This window comes from Plodia interpunctella, chromosome 11 (assembly GCF_027563975.2).
Source record: "Plodia interpunctella isolate USDA-ARS_2022_Savannah chromosome 11, ilPloInte3.2, whole genome shotgun sequence".
Taxonomy (NCBI): domain Eukaryota; kingdom Metazoa; phylum Arthropoda; class Insecta; order Lepidoptera; family Pyralidae; genus Plodia; species Plodia interpunctella.
This window is the reverse complement of record NC_071304.1, coordinates 2,398,197-2,412,901: the sequence shown is the minus strand read 5'-3', so window position 1 is coordinate 2,412,901 and position 14,705 is coordinate 2,398,197. Positions and strand designations below refer to the sequence as shown.

General features: G+C 39.0%; 1 protein-coding gene across 1 annotated transcript; it reads left to right on the top strand.

The window, feature by feature from the left end:
- Positions 1-518: 518 nt before the first annotated feature.
- Positions 519-14,641, top strand: LOC128673642 (coiled-coil domain-containing protein 40). Its single transcript, XM_053751620.1, has 20 exons — positions 519-655; positions 850-1,020; positions 1,522-1,637; positions 2,048-2,186; positions 2,498-2,584; positions 3,231-3,363; positions 4,388-4,545; positions 5,490-5,603; positions 6,087-6,217; positions 6,835-6,977; positions 7,273-7,373; positions 7,699-7,881; positions 8,453-8,698; positions 9,323-9,491; positions 9,828-10,036; positions 10,745-10,864; positions 11,506-11,601; positions 11,944-12,147; positions 12,613-12,771; positions 13,615-14,641. The coding sequence occupies exons 2-20, from the start codon at positions 856-858 to the stop codon at positions 13,939-13,941; spliced, it is 3,000 nt and encodes a 999-aa protein (XP_053607595.1). The 5' UTR covers positions 519-655; positions 850-855; the 3' UTR covers positions 13,942-14,641.
- The last annotated feature ends 64 nt before the right edge of the window (positions 14,642-14,705 follow it).

Genomic DNA, 14,705 nt, shown 5'->3' with positions numbered 1-14,705 from the left:
ATGAACTTGTTTTAATAATTTGTTCATTAAAATAATACAGTTTGTATTTGGTTTATCATTTTATTATGGACTCGATTGTGTTACCTACGACAAATCTGCGATCGCTCGTCGCATTCGGAACTCGACGAATATCAATTTTAAATATTTTAATTAGGGACCTAGTTAATTTTTTGCCTCAGAGCCTTTGCATATCTAGCTGCGCTACTGATTGTGAACATTTTGCATTGGAAATTATACTGGAAATTATTTTAAATTGTCTTGTTTCATTAAAGACCATTTCCATTCCTCTGGAGCAACCAATGTAACGTTGCTAAAATTGCATACTTTACGGTATTCATTTTAATTAGGTAAGGCAAAATATATACAAAAAACGTGTCAGTTCTAACGATAGCACGAAACGATACTAATTATCGACAATTAAGCAAAACACAATACTATTGGAGCGGTTACCGCGGTTGCACATCCTTCCGTACGTATTATAAAACAAAGTCCTCAGCCGCGTTTATCTGTCTGTTCGCAATAAACTCAAAAACCTACTACACGGTTTTTCATGCGGTTTTCCCTAATAGATAGTGTGATTCTGGTTTTGCTTGTAGTTGTTTAGTAATTTATACCAATATTAAAAACACATTCTTGCACAGAAAACTTACAATAAGTGAGTTTCACCAGTCAACTTTGACATTAATTTTAACCTTTTAACTATCGATAGTGGGACATCAATCGGCGGCACTATCATACATAACTGTAGCTTAGCAACAAGCGACGCTGAAATTAGCCGACATTGTTTATAGCAACTAGCAACAGATTAATTTTTATAGCATTTTGAGTTTGTTTTTCCAACTGTGTCAGTTCACCATGGCCGAATCGGAGGGGTCCAAAGTCTGCATATGTACGGACATCAGTGACGAGTCGTCTACACTCCTCAGCCCGCACTGTGTATGCCCCAGAGACGAACATGACATCGTCATCCATGAAGAAACCTGTCTCATGTTCAAAAATGAAAGGATCATATATCCCCACGTAAGTTACTAGTAGAAAATAATAACGTTATTAAAAGTTATAGAGTTGAATGTTGCGCGAAAAAATGTTCGGCCATCTTGTGCGACGTGATAATCTCATTGAAAACATAATACTTAAGTAGAAGGCAAAACATAAGCGAAAAATAGGATAAGGAAAGCCAAAAAGGGCTTATATGGACCAAATAAAGGAGGGAGCACGATTGATGTTGTACAGGGAGGTCAAAACAATGGTTGAGGATAGAGAGAGACGGAAGGAATTCCACCGACCGACCTTCGACGAACTTCTTAAATGATATTTTGGCTGGCCCTCTATTTTTCTTCTTTCTTATCAAGCGAGTTGTTGCTAACACTGGTGTCAGATTTTATTCAAATGGCCTAAAGGCAACTGACTTGACTCATGTCATGTATGATATGGTGACTGACTACGAAGCTATAGATAGTGAACTAAAGGGTGTGTTAGATAAAATAATGAAATAAATTTAATACAAATTTTGTTAATAAGGAACCTGAGATCTGCGAATGTGTGACCCCGCCCTACGAGGAGGGGCTTTGCAAGTGCTGCGGTTGTCTCCCAGACCAGTGTTTCTGCAAGAGAGCCGGCAGAGAAGCTTTCGATGAGTACATTCATTCATTCATTCATTCATTCATTCATTGAATACTAATGAGCTGCGACTGTCTCCCAAATCAGTTCTGAACAAGAAATCCGGTAGATTTAAGACTTCGATGAGTTACTTCGGTGTTATACGTTATCGAACCCTGGCCGCGAATGCTTGGAACGTTTATCCGGTCGATTAAAACGTACTCTTTTCAGAGAATATTAAGACAAAATCATCGAGCAAGAGATGCCTGTACTGCAGCGAATTCTAGGAGAATGTCAATAAAGATTCTTAATACTTTTACCATCGATCTGTCCGTCATTGAATCACTTGCAATAAACATCCTCATATCACATTCTGACTTACACAGAAACTATCGCGTCTACAAATTTATGAGGATAGCCTAAGAGCGTTTCTAATTTTGTCCACCAGATGGCGTGCGGGGCGCGACGTGGGCGAGATGCCAGCAGTGCTGGAGTCCACACACCCGCTGATGCAGCGCTTCCAGCAGACCCTCAAACAGTTCCTTGAAAAGGAGAACGCGATCGCAGAGGAGGAGATACTGCAGCTGGTTACTCTTTCCCTTATTTATGTGATTAGAATGGTGTAATCCTTATCAACTTGGTAAGGAGATGTCTAGAACTATGTTATCACTCAGATTGTGTGTTTAATTTCCACGACTACAGATCTGGCTGTGTAAGCGCATTATTTAGGTAAGTAGGATCTCTTCATGGACGTGCTATAAATAGAGTTATACAAACATCTGGGTGCACGGCAATGCCCTCGCCAAATCGAGCAATTTTGTTTACACTACCATCTTTATGTGGGTATATGAATTTCCAATTTAAATTGGGCTTAATTTTATGAATGCATTAATTACAGAGAGATGATCTACGGCTAAGTAAGGAGGCGTATGACGCTGACCTGGAGACAATTTACAGGAGTGACCATGACACCAATGCCCAAAGGGTTAGTTTAATTAATCTTGTTGACCTTGCGTCGATACTCAACTGACGCAGTGTATGTTTATTCGCGTCCGGAGTTCGTTGATTAGTGGTAGGCATGGAAAGTAAGCAAGTTTTAATTTTTACTACTGTTTACTTGTTTTCTACAGGAAGCTACCTACCAAGTTTTCTATTTCATTCTTGGAGTCTCTTATAATATAGAAAAGAGACAACAAATAGAATAGAAGAACCTATTTATTGCTAAGTTTATTATGATTATTTATTACTCAATTATAATTAAGTTCCATTGGTCCATATGTAAATATAATATAAATATTAGGACAAATCACACAGATTGAGCTAGCCCCAAAGTAAGTTCTAGACTTGTGTTATGGGATACTAACTCAACGATACTATATTTTATAACATATACATATATTGATAAACATCCAAGACCCGGGCCAATCATCAAAAAATCATTTTCCTTCACGACCCGACAGATTTTACCACTGCGCCACTGCGGTCGTCACACACAGTATTGTATCATTTTGTACTGATATTGTTTTTATGGGCAGTAGGAAAATAGTGTCATATTTGTAGCAGTTTGCCTTTTTCGAAAACGCATCTGCCACTTCATTATTATCTAAGTAGACACTTTTTTTGAAACTCAGGTTATGATCGAAGAGTACGAGGCTACGCTGGGCCAGAAGACCAACGACCGCGAGCAGGCGGAGCAACATGCCAAAGAGCTTGGTGACAGATACAAGAAATTGAAGGATAAGCTAGACCAAGATATTGCCACGGGTAAAAACACAATCATATTCTCTGGGTATTGATTCTACTAATAACAAGTCGTTATCGTGTTTCAATACTATCAATAGTACTGTGGTACTAATAGTAGGTACTGTAGTGTGGTGTAAGAACTATTAACAGTTTTAGCTAAAAGTTAGTAGAATGGACACCATGTCAAGAAGCGGTAGCGATCAGAGGCAGAAAGCATATGAAATTTCTTAGTGCGTGACAGAAAAGGAATTATAGTGTCTTTCTTTAAGTGAATTTTACTGTGAAGATTAGTTACACCAGCCAACATAACGTATATTATTCAACGTAAGACCTTATCGACGTTACACAGTTAACTTTCCTGAATCAAAAAATAATGGCGCTTTAGATGCACGCGCCGATGCACATGACATATTTAAAATTCAATTTATTTATTTGCATAAATGATGGTGAGATAAAATGTTACATCAATCTGTACCAAGATTGCTTATTATCTATTAAGTGGGTACATTAGGTAATAGGTACTTAATACAACTCTTATTTAAATCACAACTTCAGACCGTGCTTCGCTTTCGTCCTAAATCTTAGTTTTCTTTAAATGTAATGTAATAGGCCACAGCGTATAAGTACCATCAACCCTTACCCCACTTTTGTAGGGTTAGTACAGCATGTCAGCCTCCTTCACTGCTCTCTGTCCGATTTTAGCCGATCGTTACATTGTCTTAGCTATATCTTACAGAACGCACTCCACACATCACTACTCAAACCTTTTACTTAATTTCCCACTCAATATCCCGTACCCTGTTTACCACTTCTAACCCTGTTATTCATAAAAAAGTTACCTAAAAAAAATCCTAAAGCTAAGGTTTGTTGTCTCTTTACTCTTGACTATCGTAGGTACTTTATAACATTTCCTATCAATAACAAATCTAAAGTACGAGAGTCAGAAAACATATCTTAAAGTATGCTTTTAACTATTAATGTTTGTACATTTTCAAATTTTAACTATTAACACATGATATGAAAATATCGCTACAATGTTCGATAGAAAGAGAAACTATACAAGAGGTGGAAGCCCTGACGACACTTTGCCGTCAATTGGAAAAATGGCGCGAAGAGACCGAGTCAGACTTGACCGTCAGCCAGCGCATGTCAGACAAGATGAGGGCTGAGAAGAAGACCTTGGCTGACGAGAAACGGGAACTGGTAATCTGGGGGTCTACCACGAAACGTAAAGCACTTAGCACGCCATTGCGCGTTCTCTCTTTTTTTACACAATGCGTACACGATATGAGAAAAGAGACGGCATGTAGACGTTAGTGTTTATATGTTTCGTAGAAGGACTTCTGCCCCCGATAATTGGAAAGACGCATTCTGACATGTTTTCCCTAACGTAAATTTACTACATAACTACCTATTACATACAATATCGGAAAACAATATCAAATGCGTCTTTTCAATTATCGAGGGCAGTAATATAAAACAGCCGATCGATCTACTTGATACAACTGTCGTTTATCAAATACTCTGTGGCGTGTGGTTCCGCCCTAGAATAGGACTGCTTCGTATCCTGTGTATCGTGGGTGTCGCATGAGGCGACTGAGGGACATTAATTTGCAGCTGATAGGTAACAGTAGCATTCCCATGGAGAGTTGAGACGTTAGTTGCCGATTGTGAAATCACAGCTTAACAAGTCTTCAAAATTTTATTGATAAAAGAAAATTCAAATCTTTATCGCTGCCTGGCTAACATCCACCAAAATGGCCAGCTTCTCTCCATCCCGGCTCAGCTCCTGCTTCGAACTTTTCTCCAGCTGCCAGTACCGTTTGGTCAGCTCTTCCTTACGTTTCGCCATTTTTGCCAACTTTGACGATATCGTGTGCGTATCTCTGACAAACTCTTTTTGTAAGTTTATTAGTGTTTCCTGAGAAGTAGTAAAGGATTATTATTTAAGTTGACCATGCACGGTCTTCGCAGCGTCACAGCCGCGATTGCTACCAGGAACATGTGAAAATGAGATAGAAAACTTGTAAGCTATGCTTGCTATAAGAAGTGGTTGGTGACCGTCAAATGGCATAGATCTACCCGCCGCCAGTTAATCCAAGATTCATTTCAGTGAAGCCTTTATATATATCTTATGAAATTTTTAGGACATAATAATCTACGGTCTGAGCAACGAAGTGTGGAAGCTAGAGTCCAGGCTGGAGATGTTCAAGAAACAGTTTGAAATCAAGAACGCGGAAATGGAAAATGTTAACGATAAAGTAAGATACTTATTTTCACTCACCGTTGCAAGCGATCTCAAGCGTATATAAAAGTTACTTTAGATGGATGTTTGTGCTGCTGTAACAGAGGCAAATTTGCAATGAATTTGGCTAAGCTGATTTGCTGTTGACTGCACCAATCATCGTTATAAACTTTTTTCGAACCTTAGAAAACCCGGAATGAATTTATGTCTAAATATATTTAGATAAAACTCAACAACTCCTACCTTGTGACACTATAGTGAGTCTCAACAAAATCAATGTAATGTAAATGATCAAAGTGATGTGAATGGGATAGTATTGAAGAATATCAATGTACAGTATCTTTAAAAAATAAAAAAATCTATTTTATTGATTAAAAAGTACAAGATATGCAACTATACATTGTAAATTGGAAATTATTGCTGTCCATTCAGACAATAACATCGTATGCTAACTGTAAATGATCTGTTGTAGGTGTTAAGTCTGATATTGTTTCCTCAGGTGACGGCATACGCGTCCGAGCTGGAAGACCTGGACCTGGACAAGCGCCGGCTGGTGAGCCTCTGGAACGCGGTGCTGATCAACATTCAGCAGCGGGATAAGGTGTATGACTCTGTCAGGGACGACTACAAGTATGTACATAAATATGACTGCTATCCCAGCCATTAAATCAGCCATTTAATTGGAAGACTAGCTAATTCATTAAACGCATTCAATTGAATGACTAAAGGACAACTAGCCAATTTGTTGAATGAAACGTTAAACGTCTTGGCAGATAGATTGTAGCGAAAGAGACACGATACTCGTAGCTTCAAGAATTCATTTGACGTGAACATTTGTCTGTGATAATTTTCATATTTTTAATTTTCGAATAAAATATTAATAATTATTGAATTTATTCAAATGTGAAAGTTTTTCCTGTGAATGGCAGTTATTAAATCGTCATTTCTATTGTCTGTGTTTCACGAAAAAGTTATCTTATGCCATGACACTGCTAATATCTCTGTATGTCACGCTTTCACGGCTAAACCGCTAGGCCGATTTTTATGAAATTAGGACAGACATAGTTAATGATACGAGGTCAAACATAGGCTACCGAGGGCGGACTTGCGGGCAAAGCTAGTATAATATAATTGGCCACGCCAAATAGACAACGGAAGGATCCTAATTTTTTTAGACCCAAGAACGTAATAATGACCTAACATAGTTCGTAATAATAGTAGAACTAAATTTACAAACTTATCCACAGGAACCTGACAGAGAACTACCGCACGCTGGTCAACAACCTGGAGATCACCAAGAAGGTGGCCATGGAGGAGATGAACAAAGGCAAGGAGCTGTTCATGAACAAGGACAAGCTCCTGTACGACATCGACCATGCCACCAAGTTGTGTACGTACACTTGAGAAATTTGACCTTCACAGGCACTTTTTCACGTCAAATTTTAATTTATGTAGTAATTTCTTTAAAAGCCACAAACTACTGACATTTCGGAACGACCACTGCGGAAGAAATGACGAAAGAAATGGAAGGGCTTACCATTACATATATATTTTGCTATGCAATACTTATATATACAGTACATTGCATAGCAGAGTATGTAGCAGTAGACTCTCATGTGGTCTACTTCTCGTTATGCTATATAGTCTTTTGTATATACAGTATGAAGCTATCACATATTCTACAGATGATGCGGAAGACACAAAGAAGGCCGCATTCGATGCACAGATTTCTGAACTTCAGGAGTCTGTGGAGATGAACGAACGAGACCAGGAAATGATAAAATCAGTGAGTTTACTATAACTCTTTGTCATATATATATATATATATATATATATATATATATATATATATATATATATATATATATGTATATATATATAATAAAATAAGTTTTATTAAAATAAGTCTGGCTCTAAATTTTCATTGCGATATAGTGTCGTGACGTGAAAATAGTCTTGTAATCTTTACAACGCACACTATGTCTTTAGGACGATATTAAAAACTACTCATGCCACTGGTATCACTAAGAAAATTTGGTTGTATGAATAAATGTAACCGCGGTAAGGTAACTTTAAGCGATCTATTATTTGACCCTACTTAATCGTTGCAGGAAAACTTCGCAATGATGAACATCCTAAAGAGCACGGAGAAGGAATACGACCACAAGGTGGAAGCCAAGCTGAAGTTGGAGAATGACATCCTGGCGAACCTTCAGGAGTGCTTGCTCAACGACAAGGCTGTCGAGTCTATGGCCAATGGAATCAGGAAGATGCGGGAGATGTCCAGGAAGCAGGTACACAAATTCTTCTCTTTCCGTCATTTTTGTTCTGCAGGGCAGCATGCGACCAACGATAAAATTTTATCGAGGCATTGTATCTACTCTGAACGACAAATAGTCGTTTTGTCGTCGTTGCTAACATGGCTGACCTAATATATCGTGTCTTCCTGTCAAAATTCGATAAATCGATTAAATTATAGACAAACTCGACAAACCTTAACATGACACGACTTTTTTATCCACATTTGACAGTTCTGCGCGACTATTTTCTCGTCGACGGTTTGAGCTCACGATATCTACAATCCGAATCAATTTAATAATAAAAAATGGCAGTTCCGTATTATAATTACGTTACAGCTAAACCCCGAAGTTCGGCTATACCGGCTAGACATAGGAGCAGCCAGTCACGGTTGGTCAGACCTAGGTGTGGGTAGCCTGCTTATCTTAGGCTAGATCTAGATTTAGGATTTTTTAATTCCGGCTAGGTGTTACCATCTGAGACCGGCAAAACCTATGTTTAGCTATGTGTTATTCAGTTGCATTTGCTTATATAGTTTAATTTTGCTCACAAAAATGTATTTTTCAGGAAATTTCTCTAATGTCCCTCGAGACACAGCACGCAAGGATGATGCTGGAAATAGAAGTGTACAAGAACCGGCAGGCGCGGAACAACATCCTTCTAGAAGAAACCCTGAGCAAGGTCCGCAGTAAGGAGAAGGAGATCGACCAACTCGAAGAGAAGTACGACCAGAAAGTGCTACTCATTACCAAGAAGCAGCGGGAACTAGATCTTACTATCAAGAAATATACCGCATTGAAGGAGATTTTTGATGTAAGTTTAATTATAAGCGTGCTTTTATCTCATAAGTATATTTGCAATGTTTGCTTCTGCTACAAACTTTCTCGTCCGGTGTGGGCGTCTCTATTTGGTGAAAAACTTTTCTAATTAAACAAGTGAATTTGAATTCAAAACTTTTCAATTAAAATTCACAGATTGCTAACACATTTAATCGCATGCGCTACATATAATTCACATTGTTTGACATTGTGAAACATATGATAAAGATGTAAACGGGCCACACGAAAATGTAGTATAAGGACCAGTTGAAATAACAATAAACTTACTTGCAGTATTCTAAGCATTTTAAAAGAAAACTGTAAGCGGACCTATGAACGCCAGCAACATCAGAATGAGGTCACGAGCGCGCGCTAGAACCTGATTTCGGCCAGATCAAATTTTGATTTTTCAATTGTCTTTGCCCTTTGCCAATTCTATCCGCCCTCATTTTAATATCTAATTTCGCTAATAGACTGTACCATTAAGAATTATTTTCATTCAAAATTTTACGTGAAAAACACGGGTCTGTCACTGTTTAATTCTTGAACAATTGCTTTGTCTGATTTTGTTGTTGCACTCCATCCAAAGTTAGCTTATAAACTGATGGATAATTTCTAGCTGAAATCACCCCAAGAACGTCGTATAGAAGAGATGGAACAGCACATAAAGGCGCTCCGGGAGAGGACGGAGCACTTGCAGCACGAGTGGCTGAGGCTGCAGGGGCACGTGGTGAAGCTGTCCGCGCAGCACCACAAGCTGGTGGCCGACATCAACCTCATCAACAAGCGTGAGTAAAAATGTCATTTATAAATGTGTGAGTGTTTAGCACAGATGAATATTAATGTTGCTAATTGTTCGCCGCGAAAACAATAAATTGAAAAAAAAAAAAAATTGTGAATATTTCAATAATAACTTAAAAATTCTAGCGACAGATCCTACATACCTTTTAAATTTCATCAAAATCAGACCACCGATTCTGCGTACAAACATACATAAAGTTTATTTTTGCCCCAAATTGATCCTTCAAAGTTGTTTCAAAATACAAACAACTTTTAGACTGTCACCGTAAATGTAAGTACCTAAAAAGAAGAGCTGACATCTGAAATGCTGATTTACGATTTAGAAATCCAGATCTGTGAGCAGAAGATAATGCGTATCCAAGTGGACTGCGACAACGTTGCGCAGGAACAGGTGCGCGTGGAGCGCGTGCTGCGCGACCTGCGCGGGCAGCTGGAGGTGCTTCAGCGCACGCGCAAGGACGCCGCCGAGCGAAACGTCAACGCGCAGCGGGCCAATGTCGCCATTACACACGAATACACTGCCAATTTAAAGGTGATACTGCTAATGTATCTATTTTTTGAAATATGTATTTATATTACATAAATAAAAAATGTTACCACGCGTCCTCATCGAGACAAACCGGTGTGAGGCGACGCGACAATATCAGGGGGCGAAGTGCGGGTTTGCATTTCACTTCTCACTGTCGAATTGATTCGTAGTGAGACGCAGCGAACCAATCATATCGTGGTATGGTTGTCGTTGTGTCACAATGGCGCACTGTGATTGGTAAGCTGCGTCTCACTGCGAGTCGACTCGATGGTGAGATGTAAATAGAAAAGTCGCACTACGCACACAGATGTATGGACGAATATCGCTGTGCCCTGTGTCCTAATCCTTAAACTAATAATAATAAAGTAAAATGTTTGTTTCGTGTTCATGCGTTCAACTAATATTTTTTTAAAAATATGTAAATTTTGTTTGTTTGTTACGTCTTCAGACTAACGGAGCCGCGGGCAAAAGTTGTAAACAGCAAATATACATTTGACATTTTCGCATCTCAATGTGGACAACCCGAAAACTGTATTTGGTATATATACTCGTAGAATGAAACCTGAAATAGATATTATTATTTTCGATCTACTTGTCTTACTAGGGAAGGACTGTTATTAATGATTTTATGTAGTTCCATTTTTATATTGTCTTATTAACTTTAAAATTGGTAATTTAGGTTAGATAATCTAAACTACCTGTAAATTGCAGGGTGCGGAAGCGGAAATCATTCAACTGGAAGAAGACATCGACACGATGGACAAGGAGAAGTCAAACCTCACGCAGGAACTGGACAAGATTCAAAAAGAAGCGCTCATTTGGCAGAGAAAGGTGCCATTTCTATATTCCATACTGATAGTATAAATTGTCGTTTTTATTTGTAACTAGCTTTTGCACGTGGCTTCGCCAGCGTGAGTTTCTATAACTACCCCCATTATAGTCATTGAAAAAGGTTACTTTTTTCAAAAATCTACCCCCAAACGGGGTTTGAATGGGGCCCACCTTCTAAAACTACTTTAACTACATGCACACTAAATTTCATCAAAATCCGGCGGAGTAGTTGGGAAAGCGAACAGACAGATAGATAGACTTTTGTATGTATAATATTAGTATGGATTAATAAACTCACCGACTACTAATTCGACCTATTTTCGTGAAATTTGGCACACAGACAAACATCTTTTTCAGGAGTAACTTATGCTACCAGTAGTTTGTAGCTTGTGAGAAATAACTATAAATATAAAGATTGACGAGAAAAAGTGCCTGTGAAGGTCTAATTTCTGAATAAATTATTTGAATTTGCTAAATTACTGAAATAATCTTTTATCGCGAAAAAACTCGGGCGACGTAGTGTAGTTGCAATTTCAAATTCTTCAAGTTCGTCGGCAGAAAATTTGATTGTCTTCTTTTTGCTTGTGCCAGGAGGCATCGTTCTTTCTAGCAAGTTTATTACGAAACTCTTCACTTTTCAGGGTATATTGGCGGTGGAGTTGAAGAGAAACATCCAAAACGCCAAATCTGCCGTTGGGGAGATCGGGCAAATGAAGAATGAGATACACAGAATGGAGGTAACACTCTACGACAATTTACGAAACAAGTAATTTTGACTTGAAAACTTGAATTCCTAAATCATCTTAATTTATTAATACGTCATTCATTTTTAAATTTCTTTACGTCTGTATAATAGCTATGATAGTAACTTGTGTTTATTTCTCAAAGAGCAAAACTAATTTTTAGTTCCACCTTTTGGGGGGATACAGCTAAACTATTATATTTGTATCTGAGACTGACGGTCACGATCAAAAATATCACAATTTGAAATTAATACAGATTTGTCTTATTATTTTTCTCTTTAAGATACGAAAGACATTTCTTGATACGTTTATCCAAATACTTAATTCTGACTGTAGGTGCGTCGCGAACAACTTCACCGCACCGGCCAGAAGTTGGCAGAAGACCTGGCGCAGTACGTGACGCGGCGGGAGACTGCCATGGAGAAGTCGAGAGCCGCGGCGGCCGTGGAGAAGGCGCACGGCAGCTCCACGCAGACCTCGCAGTTCACCTACCATCACAAGCTGCGGCTGGCTAAAGCTGACCTCGCCAGGGTCACTAAGGTAGACCACTAGCTCGAATTATTGACAAGTTGACACAAGACCTGGTGCTGGTGCTGTATGTGACGCGGCGAGAGACCGTCTTTAAGAAAGCAAGTGCTAACAAGCTGACCTCGCCAGGGCCATCAAGGTAGGAGACTACTTGACGTCAACTCTCTTTGGGAATACTATATACTACCTCCTAGCAGCTGTCAACGCTATGTAACCCTTAGTCGCCTCGTACATGATCGAGAAATGTAGTGGTTGTATTTTAAAGCCACACGCCAGCCTGTTTAATCGATCGTCAATCTTCTTTGGGTATAGGTACTATTGTTTCTATTAGCTAACAAGTTGTGTCCCTTAGATCATCTTCTCCTTAGTCCACTTGGCTGGTGGCGTGGGATTCCTAGAATAGGACCATTCTTGGAACGCCACGCCATCTGCCTATCAATATAACTAGTATTTTCATTTTGCCCTATGGTTCAACAGGATCTGGCAGAAGCGAAAGCCAACATGGAACAACTGTGTCAGGAGCAGGCAATTTTGGAGAAGGAGGTTGAAGAGAACAGCTCCGCTAATGCGGAGCTGGAGGAGCAAGTGGCGACGCTGCTGCGGGAGTGTCGCGAACTCGAGAGACAGAAACAATGGGTGAGAGCTCATTTACTATTCGAGTTTCGTTGACGCTTACAAAAATGTATCGTCTTGATCAATGCATTCTATGCGTAACAAAAAATCTTCGTGCTTTAAACCGTTGAGAAGTTCGATCGTTGGGAGCCGATCTTGAGTGCACCGTCAGGTAGTAATGCTTATCAGACCTGCGTCAACTCGTGAACGGGTGCTGCCAGAGCGAACTGGTCATCTCGTTTCTCATATATTTTATGTAAGTTAATTGTGTTTCACAACGATATATATCACAATCACAACCTGTTTTGATATATACCTTTTCACTATGTACACATATGTACTTTCATATATTATTAGAAAAAAACATTGTAAGAAACAATAACGATAAGCCGATCTGGCATGATAGGGACCAACACTGTTCAAATGAGTTTCTTTCGGCATATCTCCTCAGCAGTGGTCGTTCCGAAATAGCTTGTGAGAAATAACTATAAATATAAAAATTGACGAGAAAAAGTGACTGTGAAGGTCTAATTTCTTAATAAATGATTTCAATTTGAATTCAGAATAATGTATTGTCATGGAGAATGAAGCGACTGCGAAATGGATTTCAAATTTGTAGGGTCGGTGGAAGTAGTCAAAATTCAACTTGCAAGATATGATTACAGTCAGACGGGATGTGTGAAACTAATTTGATACTGGAGACGAAAGGGTCCTACCTTTTCGTCGGATCCTGGGCGACTCTCAACGGCTGGAGAAGAAACCGAAAAACGCTCAGATGAGAGAGAGGGACGTGTGAAAATAAAAAAAAGCTTGTAAATAGCATTCTAGGAGTGTGACCACTGCGATGATGATACCATACTGTTTTAGATTCTCGAGCGCGTGGTCCGAAGCCAGCGGCTCGGCAGCGAGCTAGCTACTGCTATCAAACGGCAGTCAGTTCGGGTCCGCAAGCCCAAGTCCGTCGTCATGACGGAGCACAACCAAGCTAAGGCACTCAACGACAAGTTGCGGTACGTAGTGGATAACCTCGCGAGGGAATACCCCTACCTGAGCGATAAGTTCGAAGCGGTGTGCAACACCCTTAATATACATAGCCCAAGTGATTCCCCGAGAATTGTGCAGGAGTGTGTTAGTACGGAATGTATTGTGGAGGAGGAGAATATGGCTGAAAGACCATTGGAGTACGACGAGTAATTTGTGCAATACATTTTTATTCAATTGTACATTTTACGACCGACATGAAATATTTTTATGAGAGGACAGAGATATATGTGCTAATGAATGGCTCCAATTTTTGATCCAATTTAATGTGTAGGTAGGATATACAGACAAAAACTTTTGGAGTACGGCGAGTTTAATGTATTTGCACAAATGACTTCTGTTACTTGATTTGATCGCATCCATGGAATTAGTAGGTATTACTTACTAAATCCATGATCGGATCCAATCCCATGTGTCACATACGACACGAAGAAACTGTCCATTACATTATTGTGAAGAGCACGCCAAATTCGAATGAAAAATATCCATACAATAATAGTAAGGTACGATTGTACCAAGATGTCACAGATATATTGAATGAATTATTTGTAACGCTATTGCTTTACCCTCGTATTAATAGATAGAAATATATGTTTGCTGTGAAATATATGTGTCCATGACAAATAATGTAAATTGACATACAGACAGTATTATTATTCCATTTATTTATGAATAAGAGCGTAAGCGTAGCGTTTTCAGGTTGCAGGAAAAAACAGTGTGAGTGAATCGTGCTACGTGTGTGTGTGTGTATGTTTGTAATTACCGAGTATTGTAATGTTTTGTTTACCTTTCCTACGGATATTTACATTGGTACTATATCTAAATGTCAAATAAATTATATTTTGTCAGAGAATATTTGGTTTTAATGAAAGAATCCTTCTGTTTCTAACAAGTCCAGTTCATCGAACTTAGCTTTC